Genomic DNA, 25,186 nt, shown 5'->3' on the forward strand with positions numbered 1-25,186 from the left:
GCAGCCAAGGGGTACAGTCATCTTTCCATGAGAAGCAACTATTAGCTTGCAATTAATTTAATGTGCATCTAGGCTGAAGCTGGGCACTGGCACTGTTAAACATATCCTTTAACTTCTGGATCTCTGAAAACTTTAGATTCTGGCCTTTGCATTTGCCAGGTTCATAACTGAGTAAGCAAAATGATGTGGAAGTCCCAACAGGTGAACCAAAACCAGAGCACACAGCCTCTCTTCGAATTTGTCAATCTAGAGAATTATTTGGTGTGAAAATGTGTTTCACATATATTAAAAAAAATTAATAATAATAAAAAAAATATATATACACTTTACAAGTTACATCTGTGTGTAGGTTGTGTAATACTATGGCAGAGAAGGAGTACTGCACTGTGCTTACAGGCTCAGTTCTTATTTCTTCCTCTTCCTCGTGCTCTGAGCTTCAGCAATGCAACCTAGCCTGGCTATGCCTCTTTTTTAAGCTAGATAAGTATCTACTAGGAGTAATTCAAGTATGGCTGATTTTAAATTGAGGTAGAGAGTGGATTAGATGACTTTCTGAAACTTATTTTAGCCTAATTTTCTAAATCTTATTAAAGATATTAACATGTCAAAGATATTGATAGAATATCTATATATCCTATATATACTCTGTATATTTGTAGAAATACAAATACTAAAATACACTAAAACATAAGACTACAGCTTCAAAGGGGTAAATCAGTTCTCCAAAATTAGAGCCAAATGTTGAAAGTGGGTATTTTTTATTAAGATAATAAACAGTTGCAAGGATATTGTAAGATTTTTGACAGATTACAGGAAATCTATTAATATCATACTAACAAATATCATAAGGTAAATCTGGTAGCTGTTCTTTTAATCCTGAGAAGTTAATTCACCCTTTTTTTTTACTGGAAGAAAATGGCTTCTGGAAATATCTGTCATCTACTATGCCTTTGTACCATGCCTACCAACATAAACCTTGCTTCCTGGCCAAGGTCAGCAGCAGTTCCCCCCCAGAAATACCACTCAGACAGGGAACAAGCACAGAAAACAATGCTCCACGCTACATGGCTTGGAACCATTGGTTTCAGTCAAACCTGGTAGCCGACACTGGCAGTGTTACACCTGTATGTTACAAGGATGTTAAACACAGCTTCCATCTTACAGAAGAAGAAAATTTTTACAACATGATAAATGAAAGAAAACCCAACTAACATTTAATTATGCAAGAAAAGATCCAATATAAATAATAATTTAACGAACTACTCATATTTAATTTTAATTACAACATATACAATTGCTGTGAATACCAACAGGGTGTGAATTTAAAATTAAGTATAACTTAAAAAAATAATTTAATAACAGATAAACGAAATAATATACTGAAGCAAATTTAATATAATATTTAGTTTAAAATAATTTTTAAAAAATTTAATTAATATAAAGCAGCAAATTTAAAGTTCACCAAAATTGGTACTACATCTAGAATCCATCTAGAGAAGTGAGTCTTTACTTCATTCCAAATGGCACTGAATACCTGCATATCAAATTTCCACATGCTCACTACCTGAAGATGACAGGAGAGAGACACATCAATTTATGATGAAAAATGTTTCTATTTTATGACTTCGCAAGAAAATTTTCCAAGTGATGTTTGAAATCTTGCCATATCTGCAGTTTTAGTGACAGTTAAATTAATTACATCTAACATAAGCTTTCTTTAGAGACTTTTTCTCCCCCTTCGTTCCCCAAAGGGGTCAGGTCACCCATTCAATTGATGCCACGCAGTCCTTTACACCCTGTAAGAAACATGGAGGAATGGTGGGGAAAAGACACATTGAAATGACAGATTCTCTAAATTTCCATCTCCACCCATCACAGTTTTCTTAAGGTTATTCTGTTACCCATATGATGCCATTCCTCTGTCTCCCTCTGACTGGATTTTCCACATAAGACTTAGCCCCTTATTGTTCAGAGAGAAGATCATAAATACTTTTGCAATTCAAAATCACAGCCAATCTGTGGGGATACTATGGTCAGTGAGAATGTATTAATGTGAGGTTTGGAAACCTGAAAAATGTTCTCTCTGCTGCCCTACACTTTGCTTACCCTTGGGAACGACCCTCCCTGTTACAGTAAAACTGCATGGCCTGAAAATATGTTATAGGCATAGGAAGAGTTCTTGCTCCCTTTCCTTGATTTTTCTAAGAAAGCCAGCAGTTCTGGGATTTCCAGTGTGAGGAGGATGTTGATGAACTTGAGTGAGTCCAGCAAAGAGTCACAAAGATGGTCACAGGGTTGGAGTGTGTGACCTATAGGGAGAGGCTGAAGGAACCAGGTTTGTTTAGCAGAGAAAAGGAAAGATTTAGAGGATCTAACAGCAGCCTTAATGTACTGAAGAGATTACTGATACAACCCAAATGTATGGCAGGAGAATGAGAAACAATGCTCATAACTGGGATAAAGTTCCAATAGGAAATAAAGGAAAAATCCACATTATGAGGGCAGTGAAGCACTGGAACAGGAGATTGCCTGAATAAGTTGTTGAATCTCTGTTCTTGGAGATTTTCAAGACCCAGCTGGACAAAGCACAGAGATCAATGTTGGCTCTGAGAGTTGGAGCAGCAGATTGAACAAAATTACTCCCTGACGTCTCCTAACGTGTGATTCTAATGTGGTCCAAAATCCACAGCTGTAGAGATCTTGGTGCTGAAAGATCCCTCTAAACAGGAAGCCCTTAAATCCCACATCCTACATACCACAGTGCAAGAACAGTCTGGCTGCTCATGCAGTGCCTGTTAGTGCATGAACAGTGTCTAAGGAAGGCTCATTAGCTGCTGCAACAACGTCAGCTCTTCACAGGCAATGTTCTCACAGCAACACACCTACATTTATTGGCTACCGATCTACTGCACTTGTTTCCCTGAGATTTGTTATTTCTAAGGATACATATCTGCAGTTATATAATTTGCAGCTTTCTTTGGAAACAACTCAGTCTTCACTCAGGTTTCTGGGTAGAGCAATCTCCCCACACTGTCTGTCAGTGCAAGTCACAAAACACGCTTCCCTGGCACCAGCTGGTGGCCTGACGGGGAGCATTGCCAAACTCTTATGGGATCAGTAGGTGCTGAGGTATATCCCAGATCTTTGTGACTTGGTCAAAGAACTGTAGAAGGCAGTGTCACACTGTAACACATTTGCAGTATATTTCAATTGATAAGAGGGATTTATTAGAAGCTGACAAGTAATATGCCCATCAGTCTTCAAACCTGTACTACATGGAAATTTTCAGAATCTTACTGCCTGAAGATGAAAGGAGATAGATGTGCCAGTTGTTGAAGGACAATGTTAGACTTGAAAGATGATTTTCCAAGTAACATTAGAAACCCTGCCATACATGTGGCTTTGGTGACAATTAAATTGATGGACTAAGCTAGGTTTTTATGTGACAACAATAATAATATTGCATTACATTTATAAACTATGCTCCACTTCAGGCTCTCTAAACCAATTTGCAAGCAATTACTTTAAAATACTGCTGTGTGTATTGCTACCCATGTATTATAGATGGGAAAGAAATCACAGAAAGTGTCAAAATGCCTAGAGGTGTACAGCAAGTCTTGATCTAACTAGAAGTTGCATCCAAATCCCCTGAGTGCTAGCTCTCTCTTTTCATGAAAAGACTACATGTCTTTTCATGTCTCTGCTTTTCTCTTACAGATATTTTGTTTCTCTAAAGGCTTATGCCTCTGTACAGCCATCTTTCTACCTAAATAATTCTCTCCCCTCAGTAATTTCTTAGGTGTGAATGCTATTCAGGTGACATGGAAAAAACTGTGTGCTACTTAATGAGCCTATGCCAGTTAAAATTAATTGCCAGATTCTGCTCTCAGTGAAGTCAGTGGAAGTTTGAATATGGTATCAAATGAGACAGGCCCAATATTAAAAACTACAGGAAGCATAACATGGAGGATAGGCAGTGGGTTGTTTTCTTACTGGTATAGAGGAGAATCAAAGTTTTTATAAGGACATGTAGTGAGAGGAAAAGGGGAAATGGCTTTAATCTGAAAGAGCATAGGTTTAGATTAGATATTAGGAAGAAATTCTTTACTCTGAGGGTGGAGAGGCACTGGAACAGGTTGCCCAGAGAAGTTGTGGATGTCCCATCCCTGGAAGTGTTCCAGGCCTGGTTGGATGGGTCTTTGATCAACCCGGTGTAGTGAAAGCCGTTCCTGCCCATGGTTGGTGGGTTGGAACTGAATGATCTTTAAGGTCCCTTCCAACCCAAACCATCCTATGAATCAGTGATAAGGATCATGTATCCAGGTGAATGAACAGACCAAATGTGTCCTCTAGCCAATGCCCTTAAGACAAGACAGAAAGCAAAATGAAATTAATTATATAAATGCTCTGGCAGCTGCCTTTGGCAGTTAAAATATTTATTTTTAATGAAATGCTTCCCAGATCCTAGAGACAAGCACAAACTAGCCCCCAGAACTCAGATACTTACACAACTGCAAATCACAACCAGACTTGTTAGTGTCCCATCTTCCTAATGAGCTGATCCAAGAATCCCAACTCTGATGCCCCAAACCTTGCGGAAGAACGCATTCACACCCAGATACAGGCAGAGTAATTCAAATCCAATAGTACCACACATCTGTAAGAAATGTTTTGTGCTAGTGTACCTTTATTAGAGTACCTTTCTTAGAAAAAAAACTACTACCAAAGGTCTGTCTAAGCCCAAAGGCTGTTTCTTTTACAAGCCATTAATACCACTCAGTAGAAAACTAAAATAGAGTTTGATGGTGACTTGTGTCTTCAGACAGCTGCCCAATAACCAATAGCTGTAGGATTTCTGCGATGAAGGTTGCATTCAAGCATTCAAACAGCTGAAAAGGTGTCGTCAGGGCCAACGCACAAGTTGTTGTTTATATGGAACATATTGGTTGAAGCAATTTAAAAGTGCATTCCGATTCACCCCCACCCCCCTTCCTCCAGCTCATCCTGGGCAAACAGAATTTCATTTTGGGTAAAAAAGTGGAAATTTTCAGATTTGCTACAAAAATGGTAGAGCTCATTGTAGTTAATGATATAAGCGTCTCTGCATACCAGTCAAAATGCAGGTCTCAAAGGAGCTCCTCAGCACAGGGTGAGGAGGACGAGAAATGCGTCAGCACACGTGTGGGCTCAGTTCAGACTCTGCTTGAGGATGTAGGAGGAAACAGAAACTTAACTGACAATAAAATTTTCCAAAGGGCTCATTTACCTAGATCAAACCATTTCAGACATAAACAAGGCTCACCTAGAGGTGCTGTGCTGTGCTGTGCTGTGCTGTGCTGTGCTGAGCTGAGTCAGTGAAAAAACCTTCATGGAGAGCTGGAGCAGAGCTGGGTGATGGGCACAGAGCAGTACCAGCAAGGAGCCTGCTCTGACACCAGGTCAGCATGGAGTTTCTGGCAAAGGATTTCATTGTCTGTGTCAAGATCCTCATCTATTTGATTAGGGCAGTGCTTTCCTTTCTTAGTATGGCCATCAAGAGTTAGTGCTTGTAGGTTACTATACAGTCCTCAGAAGAAAGGCTACTGTACTTTCTAATGTGTTTTATAAAGGAAACAGTGACATCCATAAAGTACATGACTGCCCTCAATGTTTTGTTTCCTTTTCTCTCTAGACTTGTGGCTAGCTTTTTCCTAAAGCATGCTTCTGTTTCTTTAGCTGATAGAACATCTGACAAACAACTCTCAATGCAAAGGTTTCTCTAATTCCGCCTGAGCATAAAATATTCTTAGCTAAAAGGCCATTTTCTTCTTCCACAAAACAGCAGTCAAAATAATACACTTGCAGAAAGATTTTGGCTTATGATTTCTATGCCACCATTCTGGAATTCTACACACACATAAAAGATCCACCTTATTTCCTAAACCTAACTTACTATTGAAAATAGTCTTTTAAATAGAGTAATAATAGTCCCTTAAGAAAAGATGAAAAGTACAGATGCTGTTTTTTTGATTCAAACTCCATGGGAAGATCTGTTAGGATCATAATGGTGAATAGTTTTAATAGTGAAGGAAAACACAGATAATTTTTTTCCCCCCTGTGTGAAGGAAGAAGTACTTGGCCTCCTCCCAGGGATTCTGGGAGGAGAACTAAACAGCAGAGTGTATCAGAAGGAGACATTCCATGGGTACCACTGAAATGATTCAAACTGTAATTAACTATCCCTGCTGTCTCAAAATACAGGTGCATGTGCATTTGGGAATGAGAGGAGGATCAAATTACAAACTGAGTCACTCGACAAGCTTGTTTTACCCTTCCAATTATGCAAGCCAGTTTGTGACTCAGCAGCTATACAAGTCTGTTCTCCAATGGCAAGACAAATCAGTTCTGCAGCTGAGTCATTCAGAGCAGCTCTTTTCACACTGATAAATTCAGCAGTCAGCCGTGGTACCGAAAAGATTGTGGAGCCTTTATTACCTGTGTGAGATACAATAAATATAGGAGAATAATCTGCAGCTCATCTTCACACAAAGAATTCACTGAATAGGAGAGAAAAAAGCTGTCATGAGATTACACTGACCAATGTTTATGGTCCTTTAACTAAAAGAGACCAGGGTTTTTTTCTGATAGTGTTTTCTGTTGTGTGTTCATCCCTTACTAATAAAAATCACTTGACAACATGCTGTAATTGCAAATGTAGTTGAGAATTAATTTCTTTAATTGTCTTTGACTTTTCTTTCAAGGTTTGCAAATAATTTCCTACATACTTGAGTGTGACAAGGTGTCGTGACAGCTACAGATAGTCACAGATTCATGCACACATTGGCTTGGGAATCTCTGCCCCAACCTGTTCCTCGAAAATGCTGACTTTTTGCTGGCACCAACAATAAGTTTTCCTTAACCTTCAGGCTTGATCCTTTTGAGGTGCCAAGTATGAACGACTGCTGTCAATGGTCCTGGCACTTGAAATACCTAACCTAAGTTCTTAAGTCTACTGGCAGAACCTCTAAACAGTATTTGGAACTTTAAGTGAAGAACCCACAGGTTAGACTGCACTTCTCTTTCTCTGCCTGTTAAAAATACGTCCCGTTAATCCTGTTCAAAGCCAGGTGTCTTTATGCCCAGAGGTGAATATCACAGATAGCCGCGATATTTGATGTAACAATAGCACCATGAGGCTGTGAACGAGGCCCTACTGGGTGAGTACAAACAGTGTAGGAGAACGTCTTAGCCAAGAAGAGCCATTGTCAAGGTACACAAGGCTGAAAAAGATAGAGAAAAGGGAACAGAGAGTTACAGTTTTCAAATGCTTTCATTTCATACTGAAGGCTTTTCCAAAAATGGGCTGCCATACACAGCTGTATGTGAATACCAAATCATCTGTGCTTCACAGCAGCTATTCTGAGAGTTGCATAAGCAGTCATCAACACGATCTACGCACATCCTGTTGGGGCTCTAGATTACAACCCCAGTGCCAGAAGTTTTCACAATGACTGGTGCTTTTCTTAAAGCCTCTTTCCCTGCAATCAAGTATGTGAACATTTCAGCTCTAATCTTCTGAAGTTAAGTACCTTCAAACATCATAAAAATAAATACTTTCAAACATTTATGGAGAAAAGCAATTACAAAGTGAAATATGGAAGCTCAAAATGCAAACAGAAAAAAAAAGAGAGCAAACAATACACACTATTTAAAAACAATGGCAAAAAATATCCCCACATCTTTGAAAGCTTACTTAAAAATGTCCAGGTTTGGGGGATATTTTTGTCAAATAGCTTTTGGTTTTTGGTGGTTTCAAGGTTCTTAGTCTGCATGGTGCTGAGGAGGTGGGAAGAAATATTACAGTCTAAAAGAGATCTTTTTGCTGTACTCCTTGAATGTTTGCTTTCCAAAATCAGCAATTCTCTTTCAAGCTCTCAAATCACATTCCAAGATGTATAGATGGGATGGTTATCATCATACATTACTAACGTTACCCAGCCCTGACTATAAATAGCTTGCTTCCAGTGGCTTATTCCTCGCCAAGTTTCTACACTCTGGGGTTTTTTTTTATTTTGAGGATCTAGTCAATTAAGCAATTTTCAGCTTGTGACGAATAAGATATTCCCAACAATGAAACCAACAGTCAAAAAGACAATTATTATGAGTTACTAAGAGTTGGGATTTGAACATATTCATTTGTCTATGGTGCTTGGTGTTGTGAAAAATTATGTTCTGTTTGCCTTAAAAGTAATAAACAGCAATACTTTGAAAAAGCTGAAGGTGAGATACGCTTCATCATCTTATTCGTGAGAGCTTTACTTTCACAGTACATGCAAGAGGCTTATGTACATTTCTTATTTCAAATGAGGAAGTTCCCAACCCAGGCTGAGAAACAACTGGTTTATAGCAGCCTTATAGCAGCCTTCCAGTACATAAAGGGGACTTACAAGAAGGTTGGAGAGGGACTTTTTAGCAGGGTGTGTAATGGTAGGACAAGGGGAAAAGGCCTTAAACTGAAGGAGGGTAGACTTAGACTTGATTCTATAATTCTGTGGTGAACTGGTGGTAACTGGTGTGTGCCATTTCCTAGAGACACATGGAAGGGACAGTTATATTCTTCCACCTGCAATGATAGTAATATCCTAAAAATCCATTGCTTCCCTCTCTCTCTTTTGCTGTTTGTCCCACGAGCAATCAGTCTGAAATTTCACAACATGACTTAGTACAACACACACCAAATAGGTGAGCTAATGACTGACTGTTATCAGTGGCTCCATGCTTCTCCTGCTCTTATTTTCTACTTTCACAAACTGACTTGCTATGCACTAACAGATGAGCTGCCCTTGTGCACAATACAGATGATGGATTTTTTTGTCTAGATAAGGGTGATGACACCAATGTCCTCTGTGCTTACTGCAGAGAAGGAGGTGAAATGATGAATACTTGTGCACTATGTGTGTAGTGGAAAGCTGGAGAGAGAAAAGGCTGGCTACAGATAGGCTTCTTGGTACAGAACATTTTTAAATACTGTTCTGAAGAAATCAGTATTTTTGAAACATGATGATTACATGGCAGATAAAAAAAGAAACAGCTGCATTAAGCAGCTTCAAGTCAGACTTAAAAAAAGGAAAGTTGCCTCCTCTGTTCTTCCCTTCCTTGCATATAGAAAGAATACAGTGATATGATACACAGAGCTACTCAATGGCCAGATCAATTTCTTCTAATTTAAGTTTGTGTACATTTCTAATATCTTCTCTAGGGCCTATTTAAAGATGTACCTTTCATCACTGCTACTTTTTTATACCTTACTGAACACGATTAATAGCTGTATTAAGCTGTGGCAGTTTATCTGGAGTGAATGAAGAAAACACACCAAAGAAAATGGACAGAATACAGCTGCTTCTTGGATAGTCCTGTAGTCTTCCTCAGTTTTGTTGTGTTGACTATTATTACTTCATTTTATTTCCAAATGCATCACAGGAACAAACCTTTCCCATTACAAAAACATGTATGGACACAAGTCCTTTCAATTCACCTGGCAGACTATTACTGGCTCTATTTTTAGCCTGAAGAGGTAACTAATCACATTAGTGGACAGGCTTTTATTTTCAAAGTGATGGCTTTGGAATAAAGAACTTCCCTCTAAACAGCAAGTGAGAACTGCCTCTACCAGGCCTCCGTTGTGCTCCATCTCCCTCCACACCACATTCCTCAGATCACCGCATTATTTCCGAATCTCACCTGTAAGCGCTGTGCTAGTGACCCCTACTGTCTCTCTGCTTTTAGCGTGCTCCTACACCTTGTTAGGAAATTCTCAGGGGCATCTAAATGAAGCTAATTCAATTGTGCTGCGCACCTAAGGCACACAGCTGTTATTCAGACCCATACAGAAGGCGTAGAGCATCACAGTGATAGTCACAAGCAGATGATGGAAGCTACAAGGCCCAGTCTTTGTGATCCCTAAGCTGCTCCTGGGCAAGGCACCGTTAGTGCAGGTCACAGGTCTACTCAGTCTGACAATTCTTCAGCAGTGAATTTCTCTAGCTACAGTCTGATTTAAGATAATATGATTGATTACGTTGATACAGAGCAGCCTGAAGTGTATGCCTTCAATGGTACGATACACAGTATTTCTTCTTTCTTGATTTTTAAATTCCATATTCTTCCAATCTATAGCTTTGGCAGAGAATCAGCCATACAACCCTAAAAGAAGCTTCCAGATGTTGGAGTATTTATGCACTATAAAATCAAAGCAATAACAAAACACAGTTTCTAGTAGTGGAAGAAACTTTGAAACTTAACCATGCTTGCAAGGGCAGTGTTTCCTCTGTCCCAGCAGCAGCCCAAAGGCTGCAGGTGGCTGCAGTGTGAAGGCATATTCTTACCCTGCAGCAAAATCATGATTCTGACTGCAAGGCAAAGAAATCAGGGCAGTTTACATAAAACAAGGTGGAAAAAGAGACTTGCTTGTGAAAAATGTTTTTCACAGGATCTTTGAGAAAAGCAGCAAAAATGCCTTCCACCTCTTACAGGGCCAAAATAAGGGCTGTCTGAGGCTGATAATGTTGGTAGGCTATAACAACATTTGAGAAACTGCATCACAGTTCATGTGATAGCATAGGAAATGTGAAAAAAACCCCAAAACATGCAATTAGAGAAAGGTAACTTTTCCAGCCTAAAATTGCTAAATGGTAATGTAACCTCTGAAAATAATGATTTAAGAACCCTGTTTTAGCAGAAGCAACATATTTCTAATGAAACACATGCTTTAAAAAAATTCACATGCCACATAGACATGAGGTTTTTATCATTATTTAATTTCCAGCACCATTCCTTCCAGGCTAATGCAACCTGAAACATTTTTACCTCTCTGTATTTGTAGGATAAATCAATATAGTGAAGAACAGAGACATTTCAGGGAGGCGGGAGGGAGGGGGGAAGGCATGTATCCCCATCTTATCATCTTTCTGGGTATGTGTTGGATTTATCTATTAAGAGTGTCACATCCTCTTGTTTGCAGAGTGTTTATTCCTCCACTCGTCTACCCAAAGAGTCAGTAGGGAATTCAAAAATTTGGTTGTGTCTTGCAGTGGGCAGCCACTGACACTGTCTTTCTTGTTCCAGCAGCCCCCTCTACCGTCCTTCTCCACATTTCGGAGGAGCAACCAACCGCTCCGTGTTCATGGAAGAAGAATTTTTGCAGGTCCAACCCTGACACCTAGTGGCCTCCGCAGTTCCTTACGTCCTCCCGGTCTCTCCACCTTTTGAAACTTGGCTTGAAAAGATAGAGCATTACTCTCCAAATAAAGAATTTCAGCTCTTAAATCCACACATTTATGCAATTTCCATAAGTAAGCATCCATTTTTGTATATTCTGATAATTATATTTATTGGTATTCAGTACAAAAACCTTGACATAACCCAAAATGTATCTTATTCAGGAATCCTTGTCACACGAGCATATTACCACTGAGCAATAATTCTCTCTCTCTCTAGCTGCATCTGCTTTTCCCCACTCATTTAGTATTCCTAAACTTGAAATGAAAGTGCCCAAGTGCAGCCATTCATTTTGTATGGGCCTAACAAGAAAAACAAGGCCCAACAACAGATTTTATTTTTGTATAGAAGAAATGAAGAGAAAGTGAATACAATTGAATATAATTCTTCAAAGCTAGCAGATGGAACTTTTTATTTTTTGAGTGAAATTGAAGTTCAGTAATTACATGTAAATAATTGTCACTTGCTTGTCAGCTGGTAATTTTACTACCTATTTTTTCTTCCTAATATTGGTAAGCTTGTCTGGCAGTCTCAGAGGTTTTTGATCAAAGCCAATATAGAGTGGAGTTTTGGTGTGTTTTTCCAGAACTTTGGATGCTTGAATGCAGCATTTTAATCTGGCCCACTAACAAACATGCTGAAAATTTCAGATTTACGCTTCCCATTCAGGTTTGGAGGGGTTTTTTTGTTTTGTTTTGTTTAGGTTTGGTTTTGTTTGGTTGGTGTTTTATTGCTCTTATTTCATTGGTTTTTTGTTTTGGTTGGCTGGGGGTTTTCTTCTCTCTCTTTTTTCCTTTTCTTTTTCTTTTCTTTTTTTTAAACTAGAACTCTTATACCTGTTTAATTTAATGCAGTTGCTGCTCCTAGAAACTGCAACATCTGCAAGAGATGGATAAGCTTCTGGGAATCATTTCTGCTCCAAAGACTGATTATTTTAATCAATACATCTCCTGGTTTCCAAGAGGATACAAAACAGCTTCAAAACAGCTGTGAGGGCAGCCTTATGTGTCACTGTGTTGGCATGGAACATCTGTTAAAAGCTAGCATTATCCTTGCCATCCCACTCTTTAGAAAGATGCCATTTAAAAAAAGAAATGAAAGCTTTCCCATGTTGAGAATGTGTCTTTCTGTATACCAGCATACATAGAAACTCCTAAAGTGTCATGTTTGTTTATTTTTCCTCTCTTGGTCTCTCTGAAAGCAACCACAGAATGCAACTGCTGTATCCAGCTGTGTAATCTGCTTCCAGCTAAGTAAGCCTTGGTAGCAATGACTCAACAGATCCTCATAAAAATAACAGAAATAAAAATTTATAGTCCTCATTTAGCTCTTTGCACTGAAGGGTAAGGACACTTCAGAACATTGTTTTTACATTGCTTTATATGGCCTTGGTTTTATAAGACACTCACTTTCAAACAAGGGGCATAGAATCATCTGGGTTTTCACACAACATTTCTGTGGATTTCTTTTTGGCTACAGGGCATTTACAAGGACAGGAAGAAATAGCTCAGTGTCCTACTGAAAATTTTCTGGCAATGTGTCTTTCCTATTTTAAAACAAATTATTAAAAACACTACTATCATATGAAAGCATGAATCATTTAATGCATTTTAAACTTAACATTATGTAAGCTCTTCAGCAGAGCTGAAAAAACTTCCATTATGGTGGATAATAAAATTTATTTTAAGTTTGACTTTGACCAAAAGAAGACAGACAACACAAGTTATATTTTCTGTGGGTTTTATATGTGCTTATGGATTTAACATTCAGATAAAATAGTACTTGCACTGTCAAAAAATCATTTTCAACATTAATATTTAATTTTGACTTAACCCCCCTGATCCTGCTCAGCTCTACAGACTGCCTGGGAAATAGTAACTCAGAACTCTTCACCTTACAAAGGAACAGGGATGGGACCTACAGGACTTTCCTCAGTTGTACGTAGCAGAAGTAACCTCACCAAGCTTCTTATTTTGGGAGGACCTGCAAATGCTGTGCCCTCTTCAGCCCTTCTCTACGTGGGCTTGTATGAGAGTGACCACAGAAGGTGCTGTATTGCCCTCTCACCAAGCAAAGGGCTAACGAAAAGGGGTGTTGTGCTGCTCTAGGCACCTCCTGGGTGGTTTTGTGGTAGCTTTTTCTTTCTCCAGAGCCAGGCTTCCCATGTCACTTACTTGGGAAGCAACTCTTGAGTTGCGGTTTATACAGAGACAGTGCCAGGAGCTGGGATTAAGCTGTGCCCTGAAGCGTGAGCCTCGCGGCTTTGCTTTCCTGTTTTCTGACACCTTCTGGCAGGAGAGACTTTCTGATGTTCCCCATGATCCACTACGTGGGTATTTCCTAGCCAGGTGGGACGGTGCATGTCCCTTGGATTCCAGGTGAATTGAGCAGTATCAAAGCTGTTCCTTTGCTTTACGAATTAACGGGGGCTCGAGGCTTTAGACCGAGGCTCAGTTGAGCATCTGGCTCAGTCTGAGTCGCAGCCCCGTACCCGTGCTCAGAATACGAGATCAGATCTGGAGCCAGCCCTCAACCCTCACGTACGTGCTTTGAAATAACTCTGTGTTACAGATGCCGGCCCGGCCTTGTAACTACCTCTTGTCTTACTATGGATTATCTAACTGACGTGACCGGACCGGGAGTAAATTATGTTATTACGATATCAATATTTAATCATGCCGGGGCCCAGCCCCCGGCCGCGGCGGAGAGGAGACTACAACTCCCAGGAGGCCCTTCCCGGCGCGCTCCCGTCGGGCACCGCGGCAGGAAAGGCGGCGGGAAGCGCTGCTGCGCCCGCCGGAAAAGATCCCGGCGCCGAGACCTGTCCGCGTCTCCCAGGCCCTTCCGCGTCTCCCAGGCCCTTCCGCGTCTCCCAGGCCCTTCCGCGCCGCCCAGGCCCCTCCGCGCCGCCGAGACCCGACCCCAGCGCCCAGGCCCTTCCTCCCCGCCCGCCATCCCGCACTCCGCCCGCCCGCCCGCCGCGCCATGACGGACCGCTACACGATCCACAGCCAGCTGGAACACCTGCAGTCCAAGTACATCGGCACGGGGCACGCCGACACCACCAAGTGGGAGTGGCTGGTGAACCAGCACCGCGACTCGTACTGCTCCTACATGGGCCACTTCGACCTGCTCAACTACTTCGCCATCGCCGAGAACGAGAGCAAGGCGCGCGTCCGCTTCAACCTGATGGAGAAGATGCTGCAGCCCTGCGGGCCGCCCGCCGACAAGCCCGACGAGTCCTGACCTCCGTCCTCCTGGTCCCGGCCCTCTCTCCTGTGTGGTTCCCGCCAAGGACTGACCGGGAGAAGTCTCGCAAAATGCCTGCTTCTGGACTCTGACTGTGCGGTCGTTCGCATTTTCTCAAGTGGAAAATAATAAAGCTTACTGGGCATTCCTAATGTTTGGTTTTGTAGTCTCCTTGTAAGAGCTTTTTGTTCCCAAAGGAGTGCTGGTACTCGGTATTGAGCGTTTCGTTGAAACCATCCGAGGTGCGAGTCTCGGATACTCCCAGACAGCATTTTCCTGGCATGATGGATTGATGCTTGCTTGCAAAACTCAGTTTTTAGGGGAGAGAGGGGAAGTTTGTTGGTACTCAAGGGGTTTGGTTTCTTGGTACCATTATTGTGTGTAATGGTTTCTGGTATAGCATAAGTCAGTTCCTCTAGTACTTTAAAACTCCAAATTGGTATTTCTTTAAACACCATTTTCTTGCTTCATCTTTCTTGTACTTTAGAATTTTTCAAACCTTGATTCTTTTTGATGCAACTTTGCTACATTTTTTCCCCCTAATGCTGTCTAGTAACCTAGCATTTTAATTTTTTCTGCATTACATCAAGCAAAGACATTAATACTGGGCTGGCCTCTGTTAATATGGAATAAGAATATAAGGGTTAGTCCCATTTAGAAGTAAAACGGTTTGACATGATGCAGTCTTAGATGAGATTGCATACTGAGCTGATGTTGATTCAGATTTGTCTTTTTAAATAGGCATTCTGTTCACTTACAGTTAAAATAAATTTTGAGTTCCAATGGATGGAAAGGCCTCAGACCAAAACTGTGAGATATGTTGCTTGGAGAAATAAAATGCTCTAATTTCTGACATGTTTGTTTGTATTAACGTTGGAGGGGAAAGTGCAGTGTTTTGTGGTCCTATTAAGACACTATGCAAGCTTATTGATTATTTTCTGAAATTGGTGATCTCTAGTCAGTACATCTGTCCTTTGAAGAATTTGAAGATGGCATTTTTCAAACTTTGTTGCACGTAATAAGATGAGGGCATGGGTGAAGTGGACTGAAAGAAATTTTACCTGCAAGTTTTGTGGGGAACTACTTCATTTTCCAATAAATAAGGCGAATACGTAGAAAACTGGTTTTCAATTTGCCTGCAAGCTGGTGCAGGTAATTTGAAGAGCATCTGTTCCTCACATACTGAGGAACATGGCTGAAAGTTTTTCCAGAAAAAGTTAAGTTCAAGTGCATAGGCACAGGTACACAAGGCAGTCTTGCAAAAATTGAACAAAATTTGCATGTAAATAAAGTAAGTTTCCTGTTCAGTTTAACAGTTCTTGTTAAAAGTCTGCTCTGTTCCCAAATCTTAGAAACTTGCCTTCCATAAGGCGTCTCCTGTGCTGGCAGCCAGTGGGCAGTTGGTGTGTGCAACAGGGAGCAAAGGAGCTTGAGCCTTAGTGCTGGGCCTTGGCAAGTGGAAAGGCTGGAGAGAGGATAACAGGTGCTTTTGTAATGGTTTGCAAACTGAACTTGCAATGTTTTGTGAAGTCTTGAATCTCCTACAGTAAGGAGAAACAGAAGCCATGCAATTTAATCACTCCTGCATAAATTAGAACTTAAAACTATTTCACAGGAGATTTCTCTTAGGATAAACTAGCAATTAGCTCTATCTGTGGAGATTCATTTTAAAATGTGAGCAACAAATATGTAATACATAAGTAAAGATTAATGCTCTTTTGCAGGTCAGCTCTTCACTACAAAGGCCAAACAGCCCTCAGGGACAAAAGATTTTCATGGTGAATGAACTTGCTGGTTCTTCCAGGTATACTTGCTTGGATCTCAGTTAGGCACATACCTCTGTTTTAGCATGGTTGGAAAGATGTTTTTGAAGCATCTGTAGTAAGTAATGATTATGAAACATTAGCACTTCCTTAAGAAATCGAGAAAACCAAAGGGAAGCTGTAATTGCTAAGAATTCAAGATAAACTTGAAGTGAATTGGGAGACACTGAAGAGTTCATTTCTGGACGGTGGTATTTTTCCTAAATCCCAAAGCATTTTAAAAGCCAGAAAAGGCAGTGAATTAACTTCTACATTACTGAAAAGGGTAAAGCCTACAAAGAACAGAGTTAATTACCTGTCCTATTGGGATGCATCTGATTTTTACCTCTATCCTGATTGAAATATGACAGGTACTGTTTGTTTATAAATTGGTTTGATATTTGCATTTATGCTCTTTTTACATCCAAGCAGTATGATTTTTAATGAAAAAATAGGTGGATACATAAAAAAGCTGGTAAAGCTACCCAACAGGAAAAAGTCATTAGTTTTTTTCAGTGGGGTGGTTCCAAGGTTCCGAGTGTGTATTACACCTTTTTTTCACAATGGGTGAATAGAACAGTATAGGAGTCCTAGCACAATACCGTCACTCTATTGCTTGGAATACCTTGATCTTTTTTACTATTTTCTGATTTATCAGAATGATAGCAGTACATTAGTTAACATTTGCACAGTGCAGCAATTATATTAGTGAGCTGTTTTCTGCAAACTGTAAAACTTGGGTCAATTCTTTCATTTTAGTCATGTTCAGCATAAAAGTTGTTTTTTAAGATTATTTGCATATATTAAACTTTCATAGATGATAACATTTGTAGTTTGTTTTAGTATCAGGGTTTTACTTCAGCACATCAGATAATTCCTTTTTAAAGCTGAGCTATTTTAGGCAACACTGGTCTGTAAATCCTCATCAGAGCTCCATTGGTTCTGTGATGTTGCACCACTAACTCTAGATTTTTTGTAGTAAAATGAAAAAAACCCCACAAACATCATCCTTCCCCTTCCCCCCCACAAGAGGCATTTGGTTTCATGGTACACAAAGGGGTTGTTTCTTGGTCGTTAGAATTTAATCATGCAGTATTTCATTTTAGTTCTGTTGTTATAATACATCCATAAATGCATGCTCTATCCACTTTCTACTGCCCTAGTGCTAGCTTAATTGCCCCAAAGAACTTAATTACTTTTAAAATGGATTAAAGTGTGGCACATTGCTGCAAGTTAGACAATCGTGTTTGAAAATCCCATTAATGTCCCTTTATTCCCTGTCTATTTGCCATTTTCCTTCTATATTCATCTCTTTGAATCAATCTTTCCAAATCAATCATATTTGATTTGGAAAAGAAACCCTTGTGAATGTAATAGAGTTCAGTGTATTCTTTGTTGCCTTTTGAAACTGAGCCATCATTCTATGCTATCATGAAGAAATGTGTAAGGATGCTGACATACCTGAAAGCTTCTGACTGCTCTAAAAATAGAACTAGAATAACATTTTTCTTGGGTTCAGAACTTAACCGTTTTTCTTTCTCATTTTCATACCAACTTGGTAATTAGTTTTTATTGCAAAAATCACCAAATACATTGGACTTCCCCTTGTAACATGTACCAGAATAGTCTCTGCCACAAACAGTTCACAACTGGAATTTACTTTGAAACCCACATCAAACGGCTGGAATAGTCCAACTCATATATGTCTATGCAGACTCCTTGTTTTTTGTGAAAAAGAACTTTAGTCCAAATAATTGGTACTCTGATCATGGATGAATAACAGTTCGAACTTCTTGTAAGTTGCAAAAAAATAAATCAATTTTGAGGTGATACATGTGAAATTAGGGTTTTTAAGCAGGTAAATTACAACAGGATTTACTCAAGTTCAAGAGAGGCATGGTTGCCCCATGTTTTTTTCTGCTGGACAGCTGGCTTAGAAGCTCTCAGAGTCCAATGCCTCGCAGGTAATGCTGATATTGGTGCTTGTGGGGCTGCAATGTAAATCACATTGCTGAAGTGGAGTTAAGATTAAATTTGCAAAGTTAGGGTTTGTAAACATCCTACAAAGCCCTGAGGTTATATTTAATGTTTCTCTTCTCCCATCAGGTTTATAGCTTGACTATACATGGCACTGGCATAACTGAGCAGGGAGCTGCTATGGACAGACTGGGAATAAAGAACTGGATGTGAAAATATCTTAAGTGGCCTTTGCTAAGAAATCTGCATGTTTTATATTCTGAGCCAGAAGTCATTACAATCTGTGCAGAAGCTATGTGCAGGCTGCTGCGGGATTTGGTACATGCACAGCTGAGCACGCGTGTAAAGCCCAGAGAATCGGAATTAAACATGACCACAGCACACAGCAGAGCAGACATCAGATGGCACAGGCAAACAAGTTTTGTGTTTCTTCATGTTTGAGTAGCATGTAAGTAGCGTTCTTTTCATATAGCATTAAAAGAAATTGAATCTGCTTTCTAGTTTTTTAAAAGGCAAATCCCAATAGTTACTAGCCTAGCAATTTTCCCATCATGTATCATCAGCTACACTCGATCCTCAGATTTTTAGTATGGTCACAGACTGAAAATTTATTATTTTGATTACTGTCTGAGCTATAGAATTAACAGAGAAGGGTATTTAAAGGAGGTGGAATGTTTTTGTTAAATGTAGTTTTCCAAAAACAAGCAGTGAGCTTCCAATGTTATGTTCAGGACAAAGATAAAATTAGTTAAATTTGAAGCATATTTCTTCACATACTACCATTTCCAGTGATAGCATGGCCCCAGTGTTTAAGTATTCAACTTAACCTTATTGTTCTGGTAAGATTTCCTGGAGGAACAGAAAACATGAGGAAACTGGTGACTTGAACAATTACTGTCCTAATAATATTGGAATGAAAAGTCAAGGAAGAAAATAAAGCAGCTTCTTTTCATCCTGTGCCAGCCCATGTTTGTGGGGGAAGAGAAGCTAAAGGGGGCTTATACGACAGATAAGGACAGACTAAAAATCAGGGTTTGTTGTGATAGAACAAGGGGTAATGGTTTTAAACCGAAAGAGAGTAGTTTGAGACTAGGTTTAAGGAAGAAATTTTTTACTATGAGAATAGCAAAACACTGGAACAGATTGCTCAGAGAGGTTGTAGATGCTCTGTCCCTGGAAGTGTTCAAGGCCAGGCTGGATGGGGCTCTGAGCAGCCTGGTGTAGGTGATGATGTACCTGCTTATCGCAGGAGGGTTGGACTAGATGACCTTTAAAGGTCCCTTCCAACCCAAACCATTTTCTGATTCTATGATTCTAATGTGAGTGGGAAAAATCTCATCTGTCAAAGTGTCATACCAAAGTGTTGGTACCTGTCAAGCAGAGCGAAATAAAGAGTACTTTGTTTTGCTCTGGAAAGGATCAGAGCTGTTGCTAAGGTTGTGGAAGTGCTCCCAGTATCTCTCTCATGTCTTTCCAGTGCAGGGCATGTGACAGCGATACTTTATAACTGTAAAGCCCACAGGCTTTCATGTCATTGTGCTGAAGGATACAGCTTTTTTTTCAAATGTCCTCCTGCTAGATCACTTTCAAGGCAACCTTGCATCTAAAACATTCAGGCCTTTAGCTGTTACTTCTCTGATGTCCATTTTGTAGAACAACCATAGTGTGAAACTTAAAAACAAGTTAAAAAAGATTGAGGATGTAAGAATATGTGGCACCTGCCCGTCCTTACTTCTTTTGTGAAAATAGTCTTTACATTATAAGACACTGAAAGCTCTTGTTCAATCTGTGGAGTAGCAAACTCAATGAGAACTAGAAGGAAACATGTTTCTTTAGAATTCCTTTCATCTTTCTGGTATGTCTGTAATGCACCAGTCTGGTGGAAACCAAAATAAGCTCATTTCTGCTATCTTAGCCTGATACTGTGATTTCCTGACATGCTGTTAATTGCAGATGAGGCTGAGCTGAGACTCATGCAGGAATTTTCTGAACTTTGCAGCATTCATATTTTATGTCCTATTGGGCATAAATAAATAAATATTGAAAAACCAAATATATGGTGCTGATTAATGGAGAACAGTAAATGCTTGTGTTTTCTGTTCACTGATGACAGGGTATAAATGCTGATTGGCATAAGTCACTTCCCACTTGGACATCTTGACTGACATGCATGCAGATTCAGTACTTCATATTTTAAAAGCCTAAGAGTGTCTTTGGCATTATCAGACCACTATTTGTGATGGTTTAAGAGATGACAATAGCTGGGACAGCCAAGCTCACTGTTTCACCTGCAACTGCTCCACAGTGCCTTTTGGGGCACCTTTCCACTCAGGGGACTGGACTCTGCAAGGTATCACTGGGTCAGACTTGGTGAACAGGGCCTTCATGGGTTATCCTGAGAGTGCGGCAGACCCATCCACAGGCTGGAAAAGTGTCCTGTACCCACACCAGAGCTTCAGGATTTTGCTAAGGAGCTGCAATAGGCCTTCATACAAGTGTTTAAGGAGCTATGTTCTGCTTTTCATTGCTTGTTAAAATGTTTTCCTTCTAAGGCACTGATTGTGAATCAGCTATTTGCATACAAATCTGTGAGCACTGCAGCTGTCCTGGGAAGACCCTGGAAAGTTGCAGTGAATGAAGGCTTTGGCAAACAGCTCCTCCAATGCTCCACTTTGTGGTTTTATTCCCAGTATTTTGATTGGTTGTTTATGATGAGGCTTTAAGGGAAAGAGACTAGCCATATGCTCATCAAACAAGTCACAGGAAGCAAGTAGGCCTTTAGGATCTCAGCAGCAGGATGACTGTCTGGGTGGAAAGTGAAGACTTTGTGGGGCAGTGCAGGCCCACAGGCTTTGCTTCCCTGCAGGCTAGGATTTACCAACCTGCCCAGCAGGGCACTTGGACATTCAGTCTGTTAGTCATCCAGGCCTGGATCTTATCCAGCTTTTGCCATCTCATCTGGAGATTCTCATTGAATCACAGTGTTCAAGCACTTGGTGTCTCTCTGGGTCAGGCCTTTAGGTGATTTTTCTTCTCTGCTGATGAAGGCTTGTACCCTGCCAGGTGCTTTGCAAGCAAGGGAGAAGCCCCAATAGGGCCTGCAATCTAGTCAGAAGAAATGTGTGTGTGAAGCCCAGTGGAAAAGAGGATCCCTAGGAAAGTTGATGGAATCATCTCTTTCCAGCTGCATGAACTTCATACCAAAGTTTTGTGGCTGTGAGTTCCAGAACATAGGCCTTATTTTTCAGAGCTGCTTCTTGGCTCTCAGAATATGAAGCATGGTGCAGAAGAGGCAGTGAAAAGCCAAACTTAAAACATTGAAAACTAATTGAAGCAACACTCCTAACACATGCACTGGTGAGACTGCCAGCATCGGTAGAAAAGTGGGCTGAAGTCAGCAATGTACAAGGACTGTATTATCTGTTGGACATGATGTATGTTTTCTAGGAAATGAGGCAGCAGGGTTGAGGGATCACAGTTCTTAATAATTCTTAGAGGAAGAGATTTCATTCTTCATGCTGCCCTTATGGCAGTTAGCAGTAAGCCTTTTCCTGAAAGCTTATCTACCCCCTTCAGCTCTACAAGGACACTACCAGAAAAGCTAATGTCATGAACAGGAACAAAGCATTTTTCTTGGCAAAGCTGAACAACAAGCTTCAGGTGTTGTCTACAAAAAGAAAGCAAGGGAGGATGTGAATGCAAAGTAAAATGCCTGTTTCTGGCTATCGCTCTGTGAGGATGGTCTTTTCCTGCGGTAAAGATAACTTAAACTGAAGATAAGGGCTCAAGAACAAGTTACTTGTGGTAAACTAACTGTGAGAGCTTACCTGCTGCTCTGTAGCTAGTGACCATTGCACATCTTTTCTTTAGTGTCAAATATGGGATCTTCTGCCTCTTTCTTGGAGGAACTTTCTTCGCATCGTGGAGGCACTACAAGGAGAAAAACAGGGCAGAAAAAACTCCCTCAGGCAGCTGCCCCAAAGTAGGTGATTACAGTGCGCCGCAAGTTCAAACCCTGATTTCCCAGGCTGTAACTCCCGTGTCTTTGGTGTAAGCCATTAAGGGAACCAGCTGCAGTAAGTCAGGGTAAGTCTCTCCTGCGGAAGTGTAGGAGTGCCTCGACAGACTGGAGAGCAAAGGGTTGCAGAGAATTTACCAGAGCCCTGTGACTGGGTCCCAAAACACAGGGGAGGGCAGCTAAGACAGCAGGGTATTCCGACAGCACCTTGACCATCTGTGGGTCTCCCTGCATCTGTGTGAACAGAAGCACTGTATAAAACCAAAAAGGTTAAATGAAAAGATCTACTGCCAAGGGAAACCTCTTATATCTTGTGAACAGCTTTCTTCTTTTTAATGTGTTGACTCCAACTCAAAACTGCATACTGGTAAGAGACCTTTTTTGCCCCTTATAGGAAATGCATGTATTCCAGATAGAAGAGCTGTTTCAGATGCTTGTGTAGGATGAAATACGAGTCTGCTCAGTAAGTTGGAGAGAATTTTACTCTGAAATTTGAAAATGGCACAATATCAAGTTTAGTTCTGCAAATACCCTAACACTTGGGTATTTTCAAGGCAGGACAAAGCATAGACATGAAACAAAAGCATTCAGGGTTTCTGGGCTTCCCCCTTAGGATAGCAAAAACAACATCCAACTCTTACTTCAGCTTTCAAGATGGCCTTGCAGCCAAACATAGCTCAGCAAGGACTAAACTCTAAGCTGGTTGTTGTATATATAAATCATCTCAGTGGATTTCTGGAACTGATCCTCATTATTTATTTGCTTTACTTGTACCTTTAAAATATAGGAATTTAGACACAGTACAAGCTCCCATCCTGGGCACATTCATCTCCTCCTTTGCCTTGGGAAAACATTTTGATCCTAGTTTGGCCAGAAAATTTGTTCATCCATTTTCTATGTTCTCCCTCAGAATAAAGGCATGACAAAGATTTAGGACTGAAGACATCATTAATTTACATAATACTTGCATTAATACACTCCTCGGTCATGTGGGGAGTTAGAGTCGTCTTATTTCACTATAGTCAAGCACCTAAGCTTTTGCTTTTTTAATTCTGAGGGACAGCAGGCCAGTGGGTTTGTTTTTGCCTTTAGTCCTGAGCACTGCCTGGCAATGCAAGGGCAGCAGCACTCGGGACAGGCCAAGAGGAAGGCTCAGGTCTGATCATGCCTTCCCTGCTGAGGTGAGTAACGAGGCCTCGGGCCCTCTGTCCCAGTCACACCTGTCCTGTCCCCACCCATCCCATTCCAAAATCCCCTGTGCCTGGAATGGACTAGCCCAAGCCTCCAGGAGCCTGGGCCAGGACAGGTTATTTGCTTTGCTTTGCTTTGCATTCACATGTAGGTACTTTTTACACTCTCTTTGGTCGAGTCTGGGGCAAAGTTTGGCAAGGGAGTCCACTTTGACTGTGACTCGACAGGAGGGTCTCCCTTATTCCCTTTAATCCTCACTGTTCCCTATCCTTACCCTTCCCCCTGTCTCCACATAGATAATGTTTGGGTTGAGTTCACTTTTGTACTGGTTGATTTCAGGTTTCAGATTTCAGTTTGCTTTTTCTCCGTGTGCTTTTACCACCTAGTAACCAGTAGAGTGAACCTTGCCTATGAACTCCATTGTGCTTTCTCTTTTACCTGCTTTTGCTGATGAGAACTTTTGGGGATTTTAATATGATTCATTTGCTACCTTCTTAGTAACAGCCATAGCTGATACCCGTCACTAAGAGATAATTTACAAAAAATACTGACCTTTGATTGTGTGATAGTTTAGGTGTGATATGGAAATTGTTCAGATAAAGGGACAGTTAAAAATCACTAGTCTGAAGTTAAGAATGTTCCATATAGAAAGCTACTGTAAGCCAAGGTTTGACATGCTGATCTAAAGAAGACTTTTTTGCCCTATGTTACTTCTTATGAGGTCCTATGTCTTACAGTTCCTCTGATGTATTTCCCGGAGTGCATAATATGATCTGCTGACATTAAGCAGTTCCTGAGGTTGATAATCACACTTTCATTACAGCTAAAGATATGGCAATACATATTCCAGTCTCAGTGTCACAAATCTATTTTGTTCTGTTTCCTGACAGTGAAATTTTTTTTACAATATTTGGACTTTACTCATTATTGCAAAGGCAGTGGATGTCAGGAGCAGCTAAGGAATCCAGCCTGGGAACCTTTACAGCCCCAAAATAATAGGATGAGTTTTGTCTGTACTTTGATGGCTGTGGAACAGACCAAAGAAAAGAAAGCATACTCCAAACACAACACATCCTGCCCAAAAGCAGAAACAAATTTGCAATTCCTATTCTGCTAGAAGGAGAAAGCAAGACTTTTGAAAAAGAGAGAACAGTAATTATGGATGCATGGAGAATTTGAATGGATTCCAAAGAACATGCTCACTGTATTCACCTGATTTTTCAGTTTCAGGGGCTTCCCATTATCTTACATTTGGTATATGTGGAAAGGAACATGGACAAAGATGGTATATTGTAGTGTACAAGTAAAAAGTTTGTAGATATCAAATACATTCTGAAAATCCTTCAGGAATTCTAGAATGATGAACAATGGATCAAAGTTTTTGTCATCCTAACTTTCAACAAAAGGTAAAATCTGTCACATGCAGGGACAGCCTCTAGGTGTCACTTGAGTATACAAAGTAGAAACAAGATTTGGGGTTGGATAACCGAAGAGCGTTAACAATACAGTGCTATTTCGGCAGAAGTTAATTGTTTAACTGATCAGTGGGTTATTTTCTCAGGATAGCAAAATATAATTGAGTTTCTGGTATTTGGTATTCTGAGCAAATGATCTGATTGTTTGACATAAGTTGAAGCTTGAGAAATTTATGGGGATACCAAAAGAAGAATTTAAAATATATGATATTGATAAG

General features: G+C 40.4%; 1 protein-coding gene across 1 annotated transcript; it reads left to right on the forward strand.

The window, feature by feature from the left end:
• The first annotated feature begins 14,038 nt into the window (after nt 1-14,038).
• SF3B5 (splicing factor 3b subunit 5) lies at nt 14,039-15,358 on the forward strand. The gene has a single exon (XM_039569949.1). It carries the CDS (start codon nt 14,242-14,244, stop codon nt 14,500-14,502), a length of 261 nt encoding a protein of 86 aa, XP_039425883.1. The 5' UTR covers nt 14,039-14,241; the 3' UTR covers nt 14,503-15,358.
• The last annotated feature ends 9,828 nt before the right edge of the window (nt 15,359-25,186 follow it).

Source organism: Corvus cornix, chromosome 3 (assembly GCF_000738735.6).
Source record: "Corvus cornix cornix isolate S_Up_H32 chromosome 3, ASM73873v5, whole genome shotgun sequence".
NCBI lineage: Eukaryota > Metazoa > Chordata > Aves > Passeriformes > Corvidae > Corvus > Corvus cornix.